Below are 26281 nucleotides of genomic sequence, written 5' to 3'. Positions count from 1 at the left end.
TTTGCACTGCAGTGTTAGTTCACTGCGCAATCCTTTTCTGCGTTCAGAAACGACTTTCATGTCCGCAAGTGCACAACAATGGGTGATGGTTTCCGAGCGCCTTTAAGCTACTGAACAGGTGCATTAGTGACAGACAGACGTAACTAAAGCCCACAATATTCACATGTAACTAAAGCCCAAAATACTGACATGTAACTAAAGCACTTGTAGCGCGGCGCATTCTGCGTACTCTACCAAAAAAAGACGCCGTAAGCCGCTTTCTCCTTTCTTGTTTCCACCGGAGGCTCAGCGACTGCTCTATGGTGTCTTCCTGTAATGCGGCATGCTCCTCCTTTGAGAGCTCAATCAATTTTTTGTAGTCGATGCATGCCGTTGCGAAGGACGTTGGCTCCATGTCTGGTCTTTGCGCTTGTTCCCCATAGTCAGCAATTCGGCGCTCGGGCTTCTTACACAGGGCTGGAAGGCTGGCCTTCTTGGCTTTGGTGTTGAGACGGCGCTTGGCCCTTGCCTGTTCACGTGCATTACAACGTTTTTGAAGGCTCAAAGTGTACTTCCCTGGCTTTGTTTGACACATCTCCTTGTGCACACGATGATGCAAACCTTCACGTGAGTTCACTGATACGGCTGCGGCAAATGCACGTGTTTGGAAAGACCGCCGCTGACAGAAGTTGATCCGCTTTCCCCCAACAAACTTCGCGATAACAGAATTGAAGTGCTCGGCGGCGTTATTGTCAACATTCATCAACAAGCTGCGAGCATTGCCTGCAACACGACTTAGTGTGATCTCAGTGACTAAGTGACTCAGTGATCTCCAGTGTGATCTGAGTGCGCAACCCTGTTCTGCACTCATGAATTATTTCCATGTCTCAAACAGCAAGAAGCTTTCGTGCCTGTCCGCAATGGCTTTGCTTCAAATGTTGCCTTTATACGATAGCTGACTGGTGCTCCGAATTTTTTCTTGCATTCCTGTTTTTAATAAACAATTTCCAATGAAGTGAGGCTAAACGCGATCGTCCCGGTGGCGTTATATGGGGGAATGACATGCCACGATCATGCCCTCCCCCGCCCCTCCCCCCCCCCCCCCCGAGAAAATAAACATCGATGAATGAAGAGCTCATGTATAGTATAGTCCGTTCACGTATTTGCGGCAGGGCTAAGCTGCGTGTGCTCGTGCTCCTGCGTCACAGTCAACGTCGGCCTCGTCGTCCACCTGCACGTGCAGCGGTATAGCATTTCCAGCGCTCAAATTGTTGTGTCTTGTGACGATACCCTCCATGGGAGATGGCAGCACTGCGCTGCCCATTCTGAAGCGGCATACTCCACGGATGACCATACCTGACAAAAACTCGTGTGCCGAGTCAACGGCTTAACATAGATGAAATCTTTTTGTTGGTATTGGTTCTTGATATGTTTTTCTAGTGCGTGATCGAGCCAGATTTTCGATTTTGGGCGGCTCTATTTTGTAAGCGGGCGGAATCTCGAAATATAGCTTTTCCCAAACCTTTCGACGACGATATAAAAATTTCTGAGTCTAAAACGCAAAATCTGCTTCGATCAGGCACTAGATATAAGCATCCTCTTCCATTTAAAAGCAGTTGCACGGAGATCAACCAAATTTTCGCGGCGCTACGGGAGTTGAAAAATGTATGGGGATTCCCATAGAGCGTCGGTGGTGATGCACCGCCTTAAGCAGACTCGGTTCAGGTCTCTCCGTGCGACTCCGTTTTAGGCGCCGATCAGTTTTTTAGAGTGGTGGTTATCCATATAACGAGACATTATTATTCAGTGCAGCAGGTGTGCCGCCCACCATGAAGCCCAACTTAGGGAACACGCCCCGCACGCTAACCCTAGTGCAGCTTCTGGAGAGTGAAAAGTCTGCCCAAGGTTGACCCTTGCTGCCAAAGAAGGTGAAGGAAGGAGAAAGAAAAAGTAATGAAAAGGGAGACTAGCTGAATAATCAGGATAATAATCAGGAATAATAGAAGGCCGGGCGATGGGAGCGCCAAGTTCCCGGGGCTTTAATAACAGTAGCTGGATATTTTGTACCTCTTGTACTTACAGTCACCTGCATGCATGTTACTTATCGTCACATGTGTGTCCTTGCTGCAACTAAGCAGAACTAAATAACAGTGGTCTATGCAGATGAACAGTCCAGTTGATTGACTTTTATTTTGTCCTCTTGACAACTCGTACACACTCCCACACTTAGGGATGACTTAGTGTACATAGAAATGACACTAAGGAACCAAGAGAAACACATGGACGATAAAATTCCATAAACAGATGGTCTGATTTATGATGGACAGAACCTGCTGTTGCATATGAGGACAGCCGCACACGGCGTGGAAAAAATAAATGGAAGAAGAAGAGCTAGAGGGAGTCTCTACACATTCTTCCTGGAAACAAACACCAAGTGTGAACATCTTGCTTGAGGGTCCGTCGTTACTTGGCGCCCCAACTATGATCGCTGGATGCACGGCCGACGATCGCTAGTACCTGCTCTTCATCCACCGCTTTCACCCGTACGTCGTCACTAGCCTAGTACTAAGATGGCAGAACATTCCATTGTGGAACATTCTATCGAGGACTTCGCTGAGATGGACGACAAATGGATAAGATTTCGGCATTCCGTTCTGTAGTAAGTGAGGTGGACATTCTGAAAAAGCAAGTTCGCAAGTTGCAAGCGCAGCTTTTACCTCCTGAGGAACCGCTGGAACAGGAGACAGCAACACGACCAAGTATCCAAGCGGACACCCCTTACCTTCAAACGACGCATGATCTTATTTGCCATCTTCTTACACCAGTTATTGAACGGCTGGATCGTTTGTAAAGTGTGTCAGCACAGTCTTCGAGGGCATCTTCAACCACCGATGTTACAGATGTTTCAGATGTGCAACACACCACCACCAAGAAGAAAAGCAAGACTAAAGCTTTGGAACGCACCACATTTGCTGATCAGTCGGAGTTCCGTTCATCAGCTTCAACTGAGCGACACGTGTCGTCTGTTGCCGCTAATGCAGTTCCTCAGCTTAACAACGACATTCTGGGATGGATCCACCAGACCGACTCCTGGTTCTGGACGTACAGGGTACACCCTGATGTCGCACTTCCACTTATTGTGTCAAAGCTGCCCCAAAAGTATTTCACATGGATCAGGTATTACGTCAATTCTTCAAAGATTGCTTCATGGGAAGATATGAAGGCAGATTTCCTCAAGCGCTACGGACTAGGAGACAAGTTCAATGTGAAACAGATGATGCTTGCTGCGACTCAGTCTGTCGGAGAGAACTCCGCGAACTTTGCGTTCCGAAAACTGGAACTTGTGGACGAGTGCAATTATCCTACAGTGGAAAAGGACAAGTGTGAGGTAATCATCGAGTCACTTCTGCCAAGTGTCAAGAAACATTACTTCGACAAGGAGTTCACCTCGCTAAATGATCTCCTGGAGTCATTGCTTCGGTACGACAGACTGATTGCATCTCACAAACCCAAGTAGCAAGAGAAGGCACAAAAGCAAGTTCGTAACAAGGCTGAACAAGTGTTTCACATCTCTCTGACTCCTCATGCATTGCCTCCTACGCGAAGTTTCCCAGAACAGCGTTCAGGAGTCTCTCAAAAGTCTCCAACAGGAAATATGCAGAAGACCACTCCCGTCAAGCCTAAGCAATTACTGGAGCTACGAGCGCGTCCAGCGCCACGAAACACTGAGCCACCTAGGACATCTTCCAGGTCGAAGAATCACCGTGAGGTCCAACGTTTGTGTCTAAACTGTAAGACATCCGGTCACTTCGTTTCTCGTTGTCCCACGCCTTTAACGCAATAATTTTTAGACTGGCAGCAAGGGTTTATGGGAGGCCCAACGTCACCAATTCCGGGAAACGAATCATTGATATCACCTGTGCCAATGCATCAGTAGTGAATCAAGTCATGTGCAGTACACCAGCAGGTACTACGAAGGTCATCCACATCAAACATGGACGTCTACAATTAGCGCTTTTAGACTCTGGTTCTTCGTGGTCCCTGTTAAATGAGAGTGTTGCTGATGCGCTAGGACTTGATATTGCACCACCATCTGTACGATTAGAAGGAGCCAACGGTCAACCCCTCATAGTTAAAGGGCAGGTCAAAGCAGCAGTCTTAGCTGATGACCAGACTTTCGACCACCCATTCATTGTTGTCCCTCACTTGCAAGCAGACAAAGTGTTGCTGGGGAATCATTTCCTCGAGTCCTCCCAGGCTGTTATCGTAACTGCCAACACATCTACGCAACAGGCTTGGTTGTTGAAACAAGTTGTGGTACCTCCCCACTCTCGAAAGTCAGTGGAAGTCAAAGTATCCAACCACGAGGACGCGGTCATGGTGACAAGCACAGACCTCTTTACAAAACAGTACGGACTGGACGTGAAACCCATGTCGGTCGAGGCAGAAACAAACTGTTTTTGCATAATGTTAATCAACCCATTGTTGGAACCAATTATGGTTCCATCCCACGCAACAGTAGGGCTCGCAGAACAAAGTATTTGGGTGACTCTGAAATTGAACAAGTGCTTCACTGTTCATGTGCCAAAGACGAAGAAACAAATACACAAAGCCCTGTTCAGTTGCCTTGTTCCGGTCACCATACGCTTGATATAGGTGGTATTTCCATCAACGTTGCAGCGGATCTAACCTCTACACAGCAGTCAATGGCACGAAACTTGCCAATGATGCCAAAGATGCCCTACAAGCTTTGACAGGGTGCAAGTACTTGTCAGTCATGGACCTTGCTTCTGGGTTTCATCAAATTCTGATGAAAGAAGAGGACATTGAGAAGACTGCCTTCGTAACGCCTTGGGGTCTTTACGAATATCTGAGGATGCCTTTCGGATTAAAAGGAGCACCGTTCACTTGCCAAAGAGCAGTCAATGCAGTAATCGATGATGCCAAATTTAATTATGCTCTCGTCTACATGGACGACTGCGTTATGTACAGCAAGACTTTTGACGAACACCTGGATCATCTGACGATCATTCTTCAACGCTTTAAAGAGGCAGACTTAAAGCTCAAGCCACAGAAATGTTCATTCTTTTGTACCAAGATATCTTACTTGGGACACGTTGTTACGAGACACTGCATATCACCTGATCCTGCTAAGGTAGAAGCAGTACAAGGCTTCCCGGTGCCAAACAACATCAAAGCCCTTCAAACCATTTCTCGGTTTGACGAATTATTTTCGGAAATTTATCCCAAGTTACAGTGTCCTTCCTGCGCCCTTCCGTTGCGCCTGCCCGCCCAATTCTGTTGATGTGTAATTTGCCTCTGGCCCTTTTAATGCTCGACTTAGATAAACAACTGGACAATACCTTTTGTCCACATCTTCTTGTACGAGCACAGCACCGAGTCCTAATTTCGACACGTCTGTATGAACCTGGATGCGAAAGGATGGGTCTTCAGAAAATAACTTGAGGGTTGGCTCGTTACAGAGTGCTTCTTTGAGGTCAGCGAATGCTGACGTCTGTGCGTCAGTCCACACAAAAGGGACGTCCTTCTTCAGGAAATCCCGCAAGGGCGCAGCAAGGACGCTGTAATTTGGGATAAATTTCCTAAAATAATTTGTTCGGAAGAAAGTGGGCAGACCTGCTGTTCAGTCTTGGTTATAAATCAGTTATCACCATTATAAGACACGCGTCGTTCTGGCCCATCGCCGAGGCAGGTCGAAACAACAACTTCACACAATGCTCTGAGCCACCGAGCCATTGGCCTTTGCAGCTGCTTACCGCAGTTGCCCTCTCGCTCTCGCTCCTCGATGTATCCCTCTCTCCCAGAGCGGAAGCCCATTGCGGTGGCAGCACAATGCAGCCCATGCAAGCAGACGACAAATGAGAGACAAACAGAGTCATAATTATCGCAGAAATTGAATTTAAAATACGCCGCAAAAAGCGGCCGTGCGCAACGGTGGTGAAGAGCAGTACCAGCCTGTGATCTGCCTGGAACCTCGCGCGGACGCTATAAGGAGAACGTTCGCTGATTGGCCTAGAGAAATGTTGTCTGCTACTCCTCTGTCGTCTGCTACTCGGCTGTTCGGGGTTCTGATAAAGCCTTGCTCGGTAATGCTTCGGCCGCTCCCTCTATCCCCAATTCTCCGGGAGAACTGGCAAAACTGGTTTACGGCTGCAAAGGGACAATGCGCTGACCTCCACTGACCGGCGAACCAGAACGAGTTCTCCTTATACCATCATCGGTGATGTGGCATCATACCTCCTCATCCTCGTTATAGCTGGAGTGGCGAGTTAAGGGTGAACGCACGGAGCCATGTTTATGTGAGTTTCTTTCTGGGAAACAAATTGCACACATCAAAACCTTTCGCGCTATTCGGTATAATGACACGCACACTTTCCTCAGATGTCTTAATCTGAAATTTTTTGGATGGCCCTCTGTACTCCTTTAAGGCCCTGGCAGATGCAACGACAACTGCAGGAGGGGACAAATACCCAACTCTGTCATCCCAGATACCAATCCTGTAGTGCATTTTTGAACACTTGAGGTGTGCCTCAGGGAAAGAAGGCTCAGAGTTTACCCAAAACCTGGTCAAGAGTCTGAAACTGAGGTTTTCTGACTACCAGCTTGATGTGGCCACCAGTCTAGCAATGTTTATTGATCCCAGGTATATAAAGTATCATCTACAAAAGTGTGCCCACCACAGAAGTATTGCTAAGGGATGTCGTATCCAAGGAGCTATACAGATGAATGGCCTTCCTCGGTCAAGCTGACTCCTCGTCAAGAACATACGTGTCAACACTTTGGCGCAGTTTCGACCTGCTTGTCAAGGATCACAAAAAGAACTAGAGAACTACATCAGTGTCACACCAGTGAGTCGTGATGCTGACCAATGTCAGTGGTGGTATACCACAGGGCAACACAGATTTCCTCACTTCAACAACTTGCAACAACTTTCAACCTACCTATACCGGCAACATCAGTCTGGCAATGTTGCCTATTCATGAAGGGCCCATCTTACACCACAACACGTGAAACATCTTGCCTTTTTGTGCGACAATTTGTACATAGTCCCCTCATATGTGTGCCATCTTACTTTGCGATGTGAACTACATAAAGTTTTCCTTGCTTGCAGTGTTCTTATTTACATTGTGCATTGAAAATGTGAACTTGTATTAAAGCTGATCACCTCCAATTCCAAAACTATTATCATTGCAGCTGAACAAAGTGCATAGTCGTACACATGTACAAGTAGATGTGCCACAAGAAACAAACTCGGGGCGGAAATCAACATCTTGGCATGCGAAACAGAAGTCTACATAGATATGATGACAGCCATGATCTTGTCAGACAGCCCATTCTTCTGACTGTGTCAATTATTTGATTTATTTCCACAAGGTGAGATATTCGAAGGGTATTTGTTTTGAATGTTCCGTGCATATTCGAATTGAAATGGTGCCAAATTATTGACTTCAATTCGCATTGAACAAGAAATATTTTAAATCGATTCGACATGGGAATTTTGCTATTCGCGCACCTCTAAGAAAAATACAACACTTCTACAGGTTTGCAATTCCCGTTCACAGACCCCTTAATTCAAACAAAAATTTATGGTCCCTCTGTGTTTGAATTAATGAGTCTACTATTTCGTCATATCAGAGTTGAAGTTAACAAGGTTCTATGGTATTGTTAAGGCCGGAGGTTTTCCACGAATCTGAGAAATTTCGCGGAATCCTTAGTATGGCACGCAATTTCACGGAATCCCTTATTTTTATGGACTCGCAGATATTATAGTCCTCGAATTCCAATCAAATACTAATCACTCTAACTATTCGATTTGCGAATCAAATGTCCAATATTCGGGTTTCCGAATATTCGACTATCGCCAAATATGAACGACACCTCACGAAAGCGGGCTTCACCTGATGTTTCCGTGCATGAGGTGAAGTCTGCTTTACGAAATTGTCCATGCTACAGGACCAACGCAGACAGGTCTTAAGATAACATTTGGCCAATTTTATTGCGCATACTTCATATGAGGAAGGTGTGGTGTTTAGCGGTGGCACAGAGGGATTTTGATTTGACCTCTGAGAGGCTGCCTTTAAAAAGTTGCATCACAAAAGTTCTTATAAACTCTGTAGATGCTGAAAGATCCTTCAGCAGGTACAAAATGATTGCAGGCGACAGACTGCATCAGAGGAGAACGCAAGATACCATGTATGTAATGCTGAGCCACAACAGTGCTTTGAATCTGTAATTTTATAAAATATTTTGTATTCCCACATTATCCGAGAAAATGCAGCCGTTGACTCCTTGCCGCGGAAGCTGGTGCCGCAGCAGAAAACCAGGTGTAAAGGTGTAAAGACACTCACCACCCTAGTGGGTTCAGCTGTTGTTTGGACATGAGGAATGCCACTGATGGGAGGGAGGAATCCCTTGACAGGTGTTGATGCAAATGGAGGAATACAGAATGATTCCACGTTCTTTCTCTCTCTATTCTCTTCTCGCGTTGTCTTCTCCAGCTGATTCTCTGTTTCCTAAAAAATAATGCGATTCGTCCCACATATAAGCCAAGCAAACAAATTTGAAATCAATCTACATATCCACAATAAATGAATTATTGGAGAGTTTTTAGCATTCACTCACTAGCAGCATCCACAAGTGCCGCTGCATCACTCCTAAAAAAACGATACCTACATACTCGCAATTTAAACGCACATTTATAGATGCTACAATGTGTAGACCCTGGTGTTTTCTGGTTCCGTATTTTTTTCTTTTACATCGTACTGTAAAAATAGAGCTCTATGCATAAAACTGCAAAACACAGTAAATTTGGTTCATATTCTGGTACCAGAGGGAAAGAGAGTATCCATTTAAAGAGTACCCAAAGTGTGGATGGTAGGGGGTGTGTGAATTCGAATACTTTAAGTCGAATCGAATCGAATGGGGGAAAAAAATTCCGAATACCAAATCGAATATTTGTGCAAAATTTACAATATGTGACTTTCGCACTAAACGTTTTTATTTTGTAGCCCATGGCTTTAGTGTAATTTTTCTGACATTAACTGTCACAAGAGAGACATGCAATTCTTCTGTTTAAAGCCCCTACTCTTTAATTTTACATGAGAGTGCTTCCTGCTTTTCAGGTGAGCCTACACTTCCTGGAGTACTGGAGTGGTTACCTTCATTTCAAAATTTTATGTCAGGCAGTAGCATGTTACACGGCTGAGGCTGTAATTGGTTCAGACAAACACAGGCCATTTGTGAAACAAACGAATTGGCATCCTGCCTCAGCTTTGCCATGAACACCGTTTAGTTTCTTTGCACTCGTCCTAGGAAGTTGCACTACTGAAATTTTAGATGTAAAGGACATCTTTAAGACACCCTTCTTGTTCGTGGGCTGTAGTCATTATTCGAGAGTCCTAATTTTTTAAAGGCAACCTCACAGACATCAAATCAAAGTCCCTCGTCGGCACCGCTAAACTGCATGTGGGAGGGGCGCCGCCCCTTCCACAGACGATGTCTACAAAACGAACTTTGGATAACGTTATCTTAAACTAAACACCGTCCCGCCTGTGTTGGTCCTGCAGCAAGGGCAATTTCGTAAAGGAGGCTTCACCTCATGCACGGAAGCATCAGGTGAAGCCCACTTTCGGGTTGTGTCGTTCATATTCGTGGAATAGTCGAATATTGGAAAAATCGAATAGTTCGAGCGTTTGATATTCGATTCGAGAATTCGGATATTCGCACACCCCTAATTTCAAGAGATGGTGGTGCAAATGGGAGGTAAAAACGGGTCTTACTTACAGGCTTAACCCATACAACATGAGGCTCTAACCACATTTGCATGACAAGTACCTCAAGCAGTAGACATAACCTGTGTTACCCAACTTCACTGCCAAAATAGTCACATGTAGTTAGCAGCAAATGAGAGACATTTATGGTACAAGACGTTCGTCAAATCCTGGGCAAGCTTTGAGAGTGTCAACATATTCTGCTGACGTTGAAATGCACTCTTCATGAATTGCCATCTAGTACCGAGCAACTTGCAACAACAGAGAGGTTTTGAACATTGTAAGCACTGTAAAGGAGCTCCTTCCAATATCTTTTTACTTTCGCTTCATGGTGCACCATCGTGGCTATGCCTACCAGCGATGGAATGGGGGCTTACGTGTTTTGTATTGTGCTGTTTGTGGTCACTATGATTTCCATAGCTCTCTCATTTCTAGAGGTCAAATATCGACTCCTCAAATGGTGATAATTCGATTTAAAAAATGCTCAGAAATTTTAAAATATTTCAAATTTCTTGCAAGGAAGCGTAAACTAGATGAAACAGCGAGAAATTATCCCAAAACAGCACATTTTGACAGCAACATTGTGGCAACCACGGTCTGTCAACATTACCACAATTGGCCAAACAAATGCTCAACGCACAGTCTGTGGAGCGCCCAGTGATTCAAGCTCAGGAAAGGGCCCCCTGAAAATGGCGAGCATTTTTAGGAGAATTTTTCGACCGACAGCGTCAGGTGATATGAAACGAGTGACCCGCAAAACACCTTTGAAGATGCCCACAGGAATTACACCAGCTGTGCTGAATCTCCCAAAACGTCATTCCAGTTTTTATAGATCCCACGAGAAGAAATTATGGATTTCTTCGGTGGAGCAGTTTTTGGGGAAATAGTTTGTTAAGCCCTACTTCTGCCGATTTGAATTGACGGGGTAGGGGGGAATGAGAATAATCAACTATAACTCTAAAAAGTCTTATTCATATTCGAATAAATCTAATCACTATTCACACCCATCCGTTCGTTTCCCCAGAACTACTTTGCACAATCAGAAGGAAATCACTGTCCACCGAAAAAAGTGATCGCACTTTACCATGTCGCCATTTCGACTTAACATTTAGGGAGTTATTGCCCATAGAACGTATGAGCCTCCGAGAGCTGATAGAGAGGGTCATGCTCTGATTGGCCAAAGGGAACACAGAAACCAAAATGCGCTCACAATCCTCTAAAATCCTCTCACAAAATATTGCACCCAGACCACACTGAACTTGTTACACACAGGACATGGGCATGTGTCGCTGTCGATACATTCATGTTTTTCGTGACTTATGAAATGGCCTGAACGAAGACACAAAGCGAAAGAAATCTTTGCTGTGTCACTGTAAATGGTAAACTCCTGTACCTCTTGCTTGAAATTATTATGTCGTGGTTCATCATTTCATCAAACAAAATCAAAGAGATATTTCGTTTAGGCTGTTGCACAGCTTCCCCGTAAAAGATGAGATACTACCTTGCTTGCTTCTGAAGCTGAGGAACCGTTTTTCAGTTCTGGAGTGTGCAAAGCGCTGGACTTTTCATCAGCTCCCTAAACATAGAAAAACAGAATATGGTATGGAAAGACAGAATGGAAACACTTTTGTATGCTGGACCAAATTACATGGTAGTCTGTTATTGCCACTCATGAGTATTCAATCTAGGAATCACCATGTCATTTGATCACAATGCGTGGTATGCAAACTCTTTAAAGCAGCATTGAAGTCACCCCCAAAATATTTCTGTTTTTTGCTGCGACGTCTTCTGCAACCAATAAAATGAGCTCCTGCAATAGGACGATGAGTGTGAGTGACCTACAGAGCATGCGCAAGGCCCTGTTCCGCACACCTTTAAAAAGCCCTCTTTAGATGTAAAGACGTATCATGGCACGTGACTGGTGACGCCCGACGGCACAGCTCAAGCATGTATAAGCCATGCGTGAGCCCAGTAGAAAAAGACAAAGCAAAAAGGCACAGTTTCTATGTCACGCGAGGCTTTCTCAGATTGTCTTTTGTAAATTTTATTGCGCAGTGACAATACATCACAGATGGAAAATATTCTGCACAGCGACTCCTGGTGGACAGTTTTGAGTCACGTTAAATGTAACTTGCATGCGCCTTTAATTTTACGTCATAATGCTTTTGCTGCTTTTCACGCGAGTAAATTCTGGGGTAATTATCTTGATTTGAAAATCTGATGTCAGGCAGTGGAACGTTACGCAGATCCTGAACATCCATAGGCCACTTATGAAACAAGTAAATTGGTGTCAGCTTCGTCATCAACTACAACTTGCTGGAGTGTGTATGTCTCGCCTGGGGAATGCAATTGACATCTTTAAGACACCCTTTCTGTTCCTGGGCTGTAGGTATCATTCCTCCCCACTGCACAGTGTCGCTCAGCCAGCCGACACCCAGCTGAGAAACAATGTCCCTGGCCTACTCTCGTGGTCTGCTGCGGGCAGGGTTTCAGCCATAGAAAAAGCACTTTTTCCACCTCTCCGTACGTCATTCTTTCGCTTGTTACGCTTTCAGATAGCTTCAAAACTTCAATATCTTTGAAAGCATTCACTTCGGGATGCTGCATTCGTTTGCCACCTTCGTTTTCATCATCACACCTTGAGTATGTGCTTCAATGATTTCCAGCTTCGTCGTAAGCAAAAGCACTTTGTGAAGCCATTTCATGACTGACTCCATGGCACACACCAAAAGTAGGCCTAAGGAGTAGCACTAGTGCGCAGTGATGCCCTGAACTTGACCCTGAACCCCTGTGCACGTGACTGCTAACTGGACCCGGGCTAGATTACATTGCGGCTCGCGTCTAGCGACAGCCTTCTCATTGTTGTGCGACAACCAGGGACTGTTTTCAATGTTGGTCATGCGGTTTCGTTGAATTTAACGTTGCCATTTAACCCAACTGTGCAGAATTATTCGTTCCAATTACTCCAAGATCTTTACCATTGTGCATACAGGAAACCAACCAATGTGGCCTGCAGTGTTCCGTATATACTTAATTTCCATTAAGTAGGAGTCTACTGTAATAGACGGCTGTGGAACATACTAGCTGACAGCGGCGCAGAAGCAGCTCTCTTATCTAAGACAGGAATGAGTGTTGCACTAGTGACAGCAGACAGTTGTTCCATTGTTTGACGCCTAGTTGCACCCCTAGTGGCACCGCTGGCGTCCTGCCCAATGGACAAGTGACATTCTCACCCGGTTGCAAGAGTTGAGCCAATGCTCACTTTCTGGATGTCACGAAACACCTCTTGTAAAGACGCTACATGCAATGCGATGCAGCTTGCAACAACTTGACTCTTCTAGATGCTGTGATCTGGAAGATCTAAAGGACATCTTTCTCCATTGCCACCATTTCAGTACATCTGAATCAGCTGGACCCTCTCACTATGCCAAAGTTGCTTAGTACATGACCCAATCCACCAAGGCTCTGCCCTAAAAGCACTTGTCAACTTTTTGTAAACCATTGGGCTCTGGTCCACACTGTGAGGCATTATTCTATTTCACCTCATTATTGCCAGCAATTGGGTACAGTGTCACCCCTGATGATAAAACCCCTCAATCATCATCATCATTAAATAAGCTTCTTGTTGCAGAGCAGAGCTGTTCCACCTTCTCATTCTACGGTCGTGTTGTCCACAGCAGCTGCGACGATGACATAGCACAGTTCTCTCTCGAGTGTCGCATGTTCCTCATTGTAATTCACGTTTGTTGAAATAATTTTTACGATGCATCATCAAAATTTTCCTTATCTCGAAACACAGCTTATCTCGTAAAACCTAGACTTAAAGGGGTTTGCTGTATTTGCAAAAAGAAAGAAGAAATTATTATACTATTCATATTTCGTTAGACCAGCTGCCTTTGTTGAAGTATAAAATAAATATCACCATTAACACATTTTACAACCTAGTCAGACTTCTGAAACTTACTTACAAATGTACTTTTCTAAACCAGCATAAATTTCCATAAATTTCTTCCTTCTCCTCACAAAGGCATGTCATTCGAACGAAAGAATTTTTAAAATGCTCACCATCGGACTCGAGACGTCTTTCTTCTCGCTTGCACGTGAAGATTCACTCGTGACAAGAGAAAGCTTAGAAAGGAGGCGGGACTCCGACAGCTTCCCTACAACACACAAACAAAATTATGATTATGTTGAAACAAAAAGTTTTCAAAATAACCTGCACGTTATGTCCTTCCTAACAATCAAATACAGTCATGTCTCGCGTATCTGGAGTTGAGATATCCAGAAAACTCGTTATCCGGACTACACTGTCGGGAACGAACCTGCTACCATTGGATTTTGTCTCGGTTATCCGGAATTCGTTATCTGTTTCCGGACAGCAAGTACGGGGAACAATCTTCCAAGTCCTGTGGGTAATTCTGATTCATATATCCGTAAAAGTGTCAACGTCCTCTGTCCCTGGCATGTGCTGTGTTCGCATTATTTCGGGTCACACCTCACGGGGACATTCTGTACTCGCCTTTCTTCAGACGTCACTTCCTTTTGATGTGAGCGGCCACACGGCAGAGATGGGGGCAAGAAATCCACATGTAAGGGTCAATGTCCAGGCCGTCAATAACATCGCCTTGTCGTCTGGCATATGCCAAAGGCATTTGCAAAAAGACAAAAACATGTGCGCGGACAAACTTTCTGTGACATTACCCTTCTTTGAACTGCAGGGTGACCCAGCGGGTGCCCTGGCTGTTACCAAAATTCTGTGACACGCGTGCCTACCATTTCAAGCAGCTCACTTGGCATTAATTTTTGAAGTAATGATCTTGGCCTTGTTTCCTTTTCTGGGCTAGAAAGTGGTCTCCCAAAGTTTTTGGGTTTCCCCTGAAATTTGCTTGGTTCGGTTATCTGGAAATTCGTTATCCGGACGAAAAGGGACGACTCCCGAGGTGTCCGGATAATCGAGACATGACTGTAGTAACTTTCACATTTGTCTGTTGCGCGGTTCCTGAAAAAAATGCCTCAACTGAAGCAGATCAGCATTCACATTTCAGTGTTTCTGGCTAGAGCATTTTTTTATGTTTTGCGTTTACAAAAATTGACAAACAAATTTGCTTTTATTTGCTTTTGTAAAGTGCCTCCTGAGGAAATGGTGGTACCAAGCTTCAAGAAATGCTGCATAAGTAACTCGTTGGACAGTACAGAAGATAACGTGCCGTGAAGCAGCGATCGGGAATCATCGACATCCGAATTGGAACTGGAGTCTGTGACGTCAGAGACTGACTAGAAGCCAGATTTCAGCTAACTGATTCAACTTGCACCATTTATTTTACATCTCCTTCCGATAGAGTTGAGGAATAAATCGTATTTTTCCCCGTGTCAGCATTGCTCAATCACTTCATGGGTCGTCACACTAAGTTCTTTTCCCTTAATTTGTGGTTAGAAAAGGGATTGACCTATAGTACGGTTCATAGGTAGGGCCAGACTTTTTCGGGTTATATTTTGCAGCAAAATCTGGGGGTCAATATTGGGTTATATTTCGCTTCAATAATTCGGGTGCAATTGGGTTCAACTGAACCTGATTCAACCTAATTCTGGTTGAATCAGGTTGGGTCAGGCGTAACTCTTTGGTCTACTAGGCATAATACACATGACACCCACCATTAGACACAGAGTATCAATATTTAGTCTATGCATTTAAGAGGTAGCAGGGTCCCAGTTTTGACAATTTCTACTATCACATTTATGCAGTTACAACACAGTTTCCAAAGTTTTGTGCTAGTTGTGTTGACTTTGGATTTCTCTGGTAAAGCAGCGCCTAGTTTTCAGGGAAATACCGGGTTAAACCCAGTTTTTCCTGATTTGAATCCAGAGGTAAATATCGTGTATAATCGGGTATAGCCCCAAAAAGTCAGGCCCTATTGATAAGGTATTTCAGTGGAGGAAAACATGAGGTAACTCCATCATATGAACGCGTGCTATGGTTGAGAGATTGGCTGCACGCCATTTCTCACAAAAGTGATACTTGTACCAGAGAAAGGAAGAGCAAGGAAGAAATCATTGTAACAGTGTGCGAAAACCCAACCAGGGTATAATGATGTCTCATACTTGGCAGAGACAATGCAAGAAAGCCTCGCTGCTTTAAAGGAATCAAGACCCATCCTGTTGACTAGACAGCCAAGAAAAAGGCAGCAGCTGGACATTTTCTCAAATTGGTTATTAAATTGGGGCTTAACATCGAAAACAGTGTTTTATTCAGTCATGACTCAGGCAATGAACATAGATTATTTTGTGCCTGAGCTGTTCTGACGGTTATTTTTTTATGGTTACTTATTTCTACTCCAGCCAGGAACCTTTCGTCATGCAGCACTGAAGCACGGCGCACAACTGCGGTAGTGGAAAGTGAGAGCACAAAGAGAGAGGACAAAACGCACTTTCCCCATCGTCAAAACATTGCGTGTACGTCGTGGCCATGTACATGCTGCGAAGAAATGCCCGTGGATGATCACCCGAAATACATAAGACTCGAACAGAGCGAGTGACGTGCGCCAATGTTGCCACATTTATCGACCACAAGCTCTCATGTTCGTGTAATATCGTCTGTTCGCCGCTCATACCCACAGTTGCTTCGCAGCGCTAACATGGAATTAAAAACAAAAAAAAAGTAGTCGGGAGAGACTATCCTAGCGTTTGCTGACCAAAAGCAATGCTAGCCAATAGGAGGACGCAGAGGGTAGGCACTTGACAAGCCTCTGCTCTCACCCAAGAGATGGTGCAGCATAAGCATTGTCGCAAGGCTTCTGCCATGGCACACCAATCTAATCAATGGCTTCGCCATCTGTTAATGGGCGTAACTCCGTTAACAACCACTTGGCCTCGTTCCCATGTTGATGGACGGCTAAGCTGTTGGTTAGATTGGTGCTCCATGGCAGAAGCCTTGCGACACGCGAAACAACAGTAACAATGCGCCATCTCTTGGGTGAGAGCAGAGGCTTGGGAAGTGCCTACCCTCCTCGTCCACCTATTGGCCGGCATTCCAGGAGGCGCTCTGGGTCAGCAAACACAAGGATAGTCGAGAAGCCTTCGAAAAAACCTTTGCAGTTACGTGTGTGTCGTGCCCGTTGGGATGGCTGCACCACCCAAACCACGTCCAGCGCAAAGCAACTTAGTAACAACTTAGGTACTTCTGAAAAGAAAAGAGTCAGGAGCCAAAGCACGGTCTCTCAATACTCTCTCTGCTCCGGCAAAAGACTCCTGGTAGATTGGGCAGTGTTCATATTGCCGTTGCCTTGGCTAGCCCACATTTGTGAAGGTGCCTGGCAGTACGTGAGTGTGTTTGACCATGTATACAGTACATCATGGTGCAAGATAACTAGAGTCGGACTTTTTCAGGGAAAACACGATATGCCCGAATTTCCCCCAAATAACTCACTAGGCAATCGGGTTTAACCCGAGAACTACCGGTCGGGACCCGCCATCACGCTGCAGTCCTCAGAAACATTGGTGCAAAAAAATCCTGCATTGCGCATGTGTGCATCATAGCGCGGGCTCTACTTTGTATATAATTTTGTTTTATTGCGCGGAAGAGACGCCCGCATTCGATAATGCGCAGTTTCGTTTCATTCTTCGTGGTCTTGGCTTGGGCTGTATCGACCCTGTCATGGGCTGGAAAAGGAAGAGTGTCCAAGACTGGACAGTGCAGTACAGAGACTTAGAGATCCTCAAGAAAGGTGACGGCAAATATGTGCTCGCATGCCGTTTCTGCAACTTAGTGCTTCCATCAGATCAGTCAAAGAAGCCTTATGATCGGATTAAGGAACACCTCGCATCCGCAAGACATGGCACACTCAAAAGTAAAGTTGATGGAGAGCAGACACTGTTTGATGTCTGCTATCACCAATTGTACAGGGAGAAAAGTGCAGAAGGAGTCATCCACGAGTTTGTGCTCGAGATAGCGAAAAGCGGAACCAGCCTTGAAAGTGCTGACAAACCACTCTGCAAATTTGTCCAGAAATACTGCCCTGCTACAAAGAACTATGAACGAAAGGCACCAGCTCCATCGTAAACAACTGCTGCAGGTGTCCAATAAGCACATAGAAGACATTTGAAATGACGTCAAGGGCTGAAAATTGACTTTTATCGTCGACGAGTCACCCGATATAATGGGATACCTGACGGTGAATACGCTAATCTGTTTCTACAGCCACTAGAAACACCAAAAACGTCGTCTACCTTGTAGACGTAAAGCAACGGAAGCTATGCAAAAGCATATACCGTCACAAATGTACTTGACGAAGTGTTGACATCCCTAGGCAAGTCGTTGACAGACGTGATAAAGATTTCAAGTGATTCTGCGCAGTACATGCAAAGGATGGTGAAGGATGTGCACAACGGGGAAGCGGTAACGATTCTGCACATAAAGGATGTGCCTTACTTGATACATATCGCTGTTGGAAATGCGACTGCTTCAGAATGTGTCAGGGACCTTCAGCAGGCTGTCTTGAAGTTCGGTGCCCTATTCAAGCACAGCAACTGACTTTACCAGGAGTACCACGAGTTGTGTAGCTCTAATGGCATCCCACTCCCTGATATGAAAAAACCACCAGCAATCGTAGCGCAGTGGTGGTACAGCTTTTACAGATCACTCAAGGTGACACTCGAGATGTGGGACAGCCTCACAGAGCTTGTGGAAGCACACAGTGGTGGCAACGCAAAGGTGGAGAAACTGAGAAGCCTGTTGACTGGCAAAAAGCAGGAGCTATATGGAGCAGGTGTCCTAGTTCTTGAAGTGCTCGAACCCCTAAAAAAAATTCAACGAGAGCTAGAGAGTGGGGAGGTGTTGCTCACACAGTGCAACCACCTTGCAAATGTAAGACGTGAGAAAGTCCTCGCTGGCATGAAAGACAACATTGGCACCAGTGACAAGGCCCGCCTCGTGCTGGGAATGTTGCCGAAGGATGTGAGAACCACTGTCAAGGTAATTTGCCATACATTTTGCAATCACATCCTGAACAAGTGGAAAGAAATCACGAGCAGGAACCTATCGGGCACTGCAGAGATGCCATCCCAGTTGGAAATGTGTCAAAAGGCTGCCATGCTAGACAAGACACTCACAGCATCTATGACGAGAGACTTTGATTCCTACAAAGAACTGTTTTGCCTGGTCACAGATTGCAGCAACCAGCTCAAATTTGAGTTTGGACAATATACTTCCGTTAATACGACTTCCGATAATTCGTTTTTCCACTTAATTCGATCGAATTCGAAGGTCCCATCAAATTCCCCTGTGTTTCTATCGATAAAAAAGTTTGTTATTTCGAACGTAAAAGCAGTAAACATCATATAATTCGATCGATGCGTCAGCGAACCAGGAAAACCGCGTTGCACCGCACATGGCAACAGCAAGTTTTCCCTAAAGCTCAGGTGTCAGATGGCGACGTAACAGTACCGATACGTTCCAACAACCCAGAGTTTTTGTGCACCGTACGCTACGTAAGCGATAGTGTTGGTGGTTCTGCGCATGCACATAACCATCACGCATCCTGTGCGTACGCAAGGCTGATGGCGTACGATGCACTAAAACTCAATCCATTTCGTGGTGGTTCGCAGTTGTGATGGGCGAGGAGGAAACATCTCCTTTCTCGTTCTTCCTCTCAGTTTTTTGTTTCACGTTTCACTGGGCTCTCGATCGGAACCTGTGGGTGAAACAAGAATCTGATACACAACGTGCACTTGGCGAGTTTTAATGACTTAATGGAAGTGGACAACATCATTGTCGGACGTGTCTTGCGTCCACACGTTGTGTATGACATGTCAGACGTGATGTTGTATCGCGCTTGTGAGCTCTATGTGCAATAATTCCAGATGTGCGTTTCAAGAGCGAGCAACAGCAGAGGAGTGCACAAAGGAGACATTGACCTCTATAATTTTTATGCCTATTCTTTAATTCGACCTTCTGATAATTCCATCAAATTTCGCGTTCCTGTCAGAGTCGAATTAACGGAAGTTTACTGTATGCGGGAAGACTCTTCCACAAATGATGACTTTGTAGTGCTCAACTATTGGAAGTCTCCATCATCTACAGGGTGTGCCACGTTTCCGTCACTTCATAAGAAAAGAAGATAAAGGACAACACGCCTGAAATTTTGCACAGTGAGAGCCATTTTCCTGAAGTTTTCTTAGCATTCCTTGCGGACGTCGTCTGTTTGCTCATACAGGAGATAAAAATTGTTCGTACTTTTGACCCCAACCATTTTCTATTGCCTATTATTGACACAGGTGGCGCAAGGCTTGCTCAAAGAGTTTCGGTTTCGCTTGGCGCCTTGTGTCACCTGTGGGTGATGTGGCGAAACACGTTGTGAAACGCGGTTTTATTACCAAAATTTATTTAACCATGCTATGGCCTAAACAGCGGTACATAATATGTACATGCAAACACAATAAAATCTCTAAAGTTTTTTTTTTTCATAACATACTGTAGAAGTGGTTTTTTTCGCGCGGAATTATTTTTCGCGTTTTTCGCGCACACCTCCAAAATCGCGAATTTAAGTTCCCGCGAATAACTTCGTTCGGCGTTCGACGCTATACCGCGACTACCTGACCCTTTCTACTCCATGTAGCATAGGCAGTTTAAGCAAGCGCAGAAGATTGTTTTATCCCATCAGGCAAGATGAAAAGAAATGAAAATTCATCATGCTTTTGTTATACTCCTATAAACGCTTTGCACTATACATGCAATATACCACTATACCACGAAGCCAGAACATGCCTTTCCCCGCATTCTCAAAACCAGCTTGAATGATAGTACCACATCTCAACCAAACTGGTCAGTGCCCCGAGTGATAATTAATAAGAACTGCTAAAATAAACTGGCTAACTTGCACACGGCCAGTACTATGGCCTCCTACAGGGTCCCTAAAGGCTATTTGACAGGACCTTTCCTCCTATCTCTGTGAGGAGAAGAAAGGAATAGACCTAGAATGCCGCAATCCACGTGAACAACGGATGTGTTAGTACGTGACGAAATATGCCCGAGTATTGACGGCGGCACGATATGCAAGAGCAAAGCACTCCCGGAAACCTGTGTTGCCAATTTAAGTTCTCGCGAATCAATCCTCAAAGCAGCTCTGCTCGAAAATGCGAAAATATTTTCCACGCGGGAAAAAACACTTGTACAGTATATGTCAGACACAACGTCATCGTCTCCGCAAACTTAAAAAAAAAACGCTGTTTGGCATGCACAACATGTTGACCTTTTAAACGAGAGGTAGGAGAACTAGCATTGTAGAGGTCAACATAAATTAAGTCCAGAGATTGTTTATGTCCCAAACATAAGCAGTTAACCGATAAAGGTGTGTGAGGTAAGATGTGATGAGCAGCTGCGTACCAGTTGTTGTACACCATGTAAATGCTAAATATTAATTTATATTTATTTTCATTTGTACCATTTGTACTCCCAAAAGAAAGACCCTGGGGCTTAACCAGCAGCAACTCAAGATCGAACGTGCGACAAACGTTTCTCCTAGTCAGAGTGTGATTGGATTACTACATGGTGAAATGAAGCAACAGCCTGAAAAATACCTACTTTTCATTTTTACATTTTGCGTTTGCTCAATTTGTCACATAGGGATTACATTGCTCCAGATTACAGTCATGTAACAATGAAGGATTACATTACGATTCATGCTTATTTTATTTTCGATTTTATGTTGTATTTCAAAAAGCAGCAAGGAACGCCCAGAGCTGTATAACCTCTGTAGGCTTGTGCTCTCTCTCTCCGTATCGGCGTGGAACTATCATTTGTGAGAGTCATTTGTGACAGAAATCCCAATAGTGCGATATGGCTGGGCATCTAAAGCCATATAATACTCTACGTCTTGTTACTAGCTGGAATACACAGGGACTGCAACCTCAAATGATTTTGCACATTGTCATTCCTGTTGCTGTTTTATTCTGTGGATGCAGCTCCTCGTTTGTAGGAATATTGGCACATCTCACTCCACAATTATCACTATCATCATACGCGTCCATCAGTCATGATTAGAACCTCAAGTTTTAGTGTTTTACCCTATTCTTCCCCGAATTGAAGGTTGCCCCTTTAGGATGAAACCCGATTTTAACTGGCAAGTTGCCCTGACTGGGATGTCAGTAGAGATGCACTAACTTACTTGTTTGGCAGCAAATGCAGCTACATAACTATTTGTACCACACCACTACAGTTAGTTTGAGGAACTGAGCCAATTTCTCCCCGAATTTAGCATACTGGAGGTCTTTTCACCCGAATACGAGTGAATTTAGTACACATGTTTATTTACCCGATCTTTACCCTCCAAATTTAGAAAAAAATATTTCCTGAAACAGGCTCTAGTCACGATATATTGCTGATGACAGTTTCAAGCTGCTAAGTATAAAGAGAGATGCAAAAGGTCACTACCACAGCTCGACCACACACTAGTCACAGATGTGGTGGTGACAGAGATGTTAACTGGGATTTAAGGCATAATGTGTATGGTCAGAGTTTGTTTGCAATCAGGTAGAGCCACGACCATGCTGGAGATGACATGAGACTCTACAGGCTATTCCTCACAGAAAGCGGTTTTGTGTTTCACTTCTCGCAGAAGGGCGGACTTCAATGGAGGCCATACACAACTGCTCACTAGATTAGCATAACCTCCAAAGCTTTGCGCGTCACCTTGTAGCTGTTTACAGTTTATGTTTGCCGCTGCTACAACCACATTCCAGCAACATCTTGGTAGTAGGCTGCTTGGAGTTTGAATATCGGAAATATGATATTGGCATTCAAAATTTTGAATAGTTGACACACCTCCAGTTTTCTGCTTGTAACTCCTACTGGACCTGAACAGCATGCGCACATCAGCTGAGCTTGCATGCATGTCATCATTCGTCATGCCTCTGCAGTCGTCAGGGATATCCACAAAGTGCCCAACTGTATACGCAGAATCATGCTCGTCTTTAATGGCACAGAATTGAAACGCGGGAATTTTTTGGAGTTTGCAAAGTCCGCTACTTGGAGTAATTTTACAGCAAATGCCAAGTTTCTAGTACCTACTTTTGTCAGTTAGTGGAAGGTATCATAAGATGTAAAATATTACCTATAACACGTGCCCTCACAGGTGTTGCACTCTGTTGGCCAAAGTATTCAGCCAACTGGGCCTGCTTTCGAAGAGACAAAGGTGTAGCCTTGGTAGCAGATTTACTGCCATCCTTGTTCGACAGGCTTGTCCAGAGAAGGGTGTCTGCCAATGCCGACAGTTCATCTGCACTACATTGAGCAACTCTTGTCAGTCAATTCAAATGGTCAAAACGTGGGTGCACAATGGCTGCTAGTACACTTTCAAAAATTAGCAAAATTTTACCTGAAATAAGAAAGCACATGCTTAAAAGAGAAATTGACCACGTAACAATTACGCAGAATTATACATTTGTCACTCCCGATTTGTGTAAAAGGTATGCCTTCTTTTGACAAATAACAAACCGGCGTAGGTGTCGCAATTAGGGGGCAGAACAATGTCATTCAGGATGGTGAGTGGCTATGAGCGTGCTATGCGGTCAAGTTCGCAGTATTGCAGTCAATACAGTAGAGAAGAACAAGCAATGATGCTTGAGCAATCCCAGATTTCGATTAAGAATGGCAGCAGTTGAATCCAATTTTCTGATTTTGATTTTGGGTTAGGGAAGCTACAACCATACCGCGCTAGTCACTCATCAAAATGAAGGAGAGGGTCTTGCTCTTCACCCTCTCCTACATGTTTCAGACTCCCGCCCAGTGACAGAGACAAACACCTGGAACGTGTTTGTCCCTATCAATTGGCGTAACATCTCGCAAATGGATGTCACAAGCTGATAAGGAAATAACTACACTTACTTGGATTGGTTTCCTTTTATAATCTTATCCCAGTGAGCAGACTGTGTGCCAAACTTTTCCAGGGCTTTCATTTCCTTTATCCTGCGTGATAGCGCATCCACTTGGACTGTAAGCGACTGCGATGTGTTGCGGCAGTGCCGGATCACCTCGTACATCGCCTGAGCCGATGGTAAAATAACCCTGCACCTGACATTAAGGAGTTCTCGTAAATAGACTGCAATAAAATCCATCTTATAATTCTGTTATGTGCTCTACTTTCATAGGTGCAGAGCAGCAAAGTAATGTTTTGGGCTGGTTGGCAGAGTGTATTAATATGAAAATTAAAGCCGAGAAAATAAAAAATGAACAAGAGTAGGACAGGATGAGTACAGGTTTTATTGCACTTTTAACTCGAGGTATTTCTACTGCGCATCAAGTCAGGAGCGAGCAGGCAAAAATTGTAGACCACCTGCCTGCACGATTTTTGCTCGCTCCCACAAATGATTGGAAAATGTTCTATGCTTAAGTTATGGATCCTTATAGGTGCCCACAAATGTATTCAAAAGCTTCCAAAGTTGTGTACAGCATGTGACAAAGAGAAATATTTGCAGTTTGTAAAAAGTAGAAAATGGGCAAATGCAAATAAATAAAGTTGAGGATGCACATCCCAGCGATGTAATGTTTGTTCCAATATCTGAAGTAGACGGGTTATTCTGTCTGAAAAGTGCAAATAATTAGAGTAGGTGCTCCCCAGATGAGCCTGCATCGCCTTAAGTGCATAATGAAATTCAGCACAGCATATCTCATTTAAACATTTTTAGATATGGAATGGGTTTCAACGAGAAATGTCTCTCATTCTGCTATCTCCGTTTTGCTCCAAAATCCCTGTACCATTAATTAATGGATTTCAGGTAATTTGTCCCCTAGTATAGTGCATACATATATGCATAGTACATACATAGCAGTACAACAGCGAGCTGTCACGGAGAACATCTAGTTCTAGGAGCAGGTTCATTAACACAGGAGGGCGGTTCCTGAAGGTACAAGTGTAATCTGGGACAGCTTCAGCCATTAAATCTTTGACCAAAGTGAAGGCAATCATTTTTGACGTCACCCAGCAACCTTTCTTCGCATGGGAATTGGTCTTTGCACTTGGAGCAGCCAATCCAATGCCAACATATCCACAATAGTGCAAGTGAAGGAAATGAGTTGCATTATGCTCCAGTTTTCCGTTTGCAATCTACTTTGCACTGATGCCTAGCTGCTTCTGCCCGACACATGATTATGGCAGTCCTCATCGAGTGGGTTATATTTAGGGTATGCATAAAATACAAGATGTTGCCACCCTTACTGCACACCATGTTGTGTCTGCCTGGCCTTTGTCTATAATGCTCGTGTGAAATTACACCAACTAACGTGCTTCACATGGTTTCGGTAAAAATATTCCATACATTACATATTAATACACACAAAAAATATTCCAAAACTGTGAATACCTAAATCATCTACTTTCAAAACCTTTCAAAACCATTACGTATTCTATTTGAATTTCAAGTTTTCAATATTCATGCAGCTCTTGCGATTACCATTAGAACTGTTTTGAAAAATTACGGCAACTCCTGAGCAGTTCTCTTTGGTTCTCTCTTTTAGCATTGTCTGCTCATTCATTATCCCAGTGTGGTTGGAAGGACCTGCAGATAAAAGCAATGAAAGTAATTTTTCTGTTGCAGCTTTGTGCAAAGCCACATCCAGCAGAGCCCTGGTTTACACTGTAGTGTTCAGGGTGCACCAAGCATGCCTCTTTGATGACTGTCATTTTTGCTGTTTCACCACACTGCAGAGGGTATATTGCAGTTGGCTAGCATAGTTTCATGTGTTCATAGTAGATGGCGTATCAACGCCTCAGTGTTGTGTGGAGCAAAATTCAATTGCCAAGAACTCTCAGTGTAAAACACAACTATTACATATCTGAAGACCTGACCAACCGAAGCACGAAAGTGTTAGCACATGCTGCCAGCACATCAGTTGAGGTATGTGCAGATGTGCACTACATCATGCTTTCTGGATCGAAAAGCGTATCTTGAAATCTGTGCAGCGTGTACCACTGCTGTTTGTACGGCCATCCCGATTTTATCCGCAATTCTCCCCGATCGAAAATCAGGAGGGTCTAGAATCGAGTCCGTGGCATCAACATCTTTTTTGCAGAGGGCGTTTGAATTCATCGATTCTTGAACGCTGGAGGAGTTGCACGTCTGCCCAATTGGATGACCTGTTCACGTGAATGGGGCACAGTCAGGATTCATGGACCACAACTGTGTGACCTGCTTCTTGTGTGCAAGCTGCAATAGACTCTGCTCACTACGCTCACTACTGCTTCTACTTAAAGTAGAATCTTGATGATACAAATCTCACGGGGTGGCGGAAAAAATTTGTACAATTCAAAATTTGTATCAAAAGAATTAAACCAAAACAAAAATTGGGGCAAGAAAACAGACAGTGACTGTTGATTTTCCATTACTGTCAGTGAAAGAGGTCGGTCGCATTTGTGTCTTCGTTTTTGGTTTATGCGGCTGAAATTTGCGAGATGATCGAAAAAGCCCAGCAACTGCATTTGCTGCCAAACAAGTTGGTGTGCATTCCTACAGATGTCTCAGTG

At 44.4% G+C, this 26281-nt stretch overlaps 1 protein-coding gene across 2 annotated transcripts in view; it reads right to left on the bottom strand.

Moving 5' to 3' along the window:
* Window positions 1–26281, bottom strand: part of LOC135374488 (nuclear pore complex protein Nup214-like) — a 197480-nt gene that overhangs the window by 91486 nt on the left and 79713 nt on the right. For both annotated transcript variants that reach the window (XM_064607449.1, XM_064607450.1), the window contains exons 18-22: window positions 23647–23832; window positions 22874–23043; window positions 13836–13930; window positions 11272–11346; window positions 8349–8513 (exon numbers count right to left, since the gene is read on the bottom strand). In XM_064607449.1, the coding sequence (XP_064463519.1) occupies window positions 8349–8513; window positions 11272–11346; window positions 13836–13930; window positions 22874–23043; window positions 23647–23832 (691 nt within the window). The remainder of the gene's footprint in view (window positions 1–8348; window positions 8514–11271; window positions 11347–13835; window positions 13931–22873; window positions 23044–23646; window positions 23833–26281) is intronic.

The sequence above is a fragment of the Ornithodoros turicata genome, unplaced genomic scaffold (assembly GCF_037126465.1).
Source record: "Ornithodoros turicata isolate Travis unplaced genomic scaffold, ASM3712646v1 Chromosome67, whole genome shotgun sequence".
NCBI classification, from domain to species: Eukaryota; Metazoa; Arthropoda; class Arachnida; order Ixodida; family Argasidae; genus Ornithodoros; species Ornithodoros turicata.
This window is presented reverse-complemented; position numbering and strand designations above follow the sequence as displayed.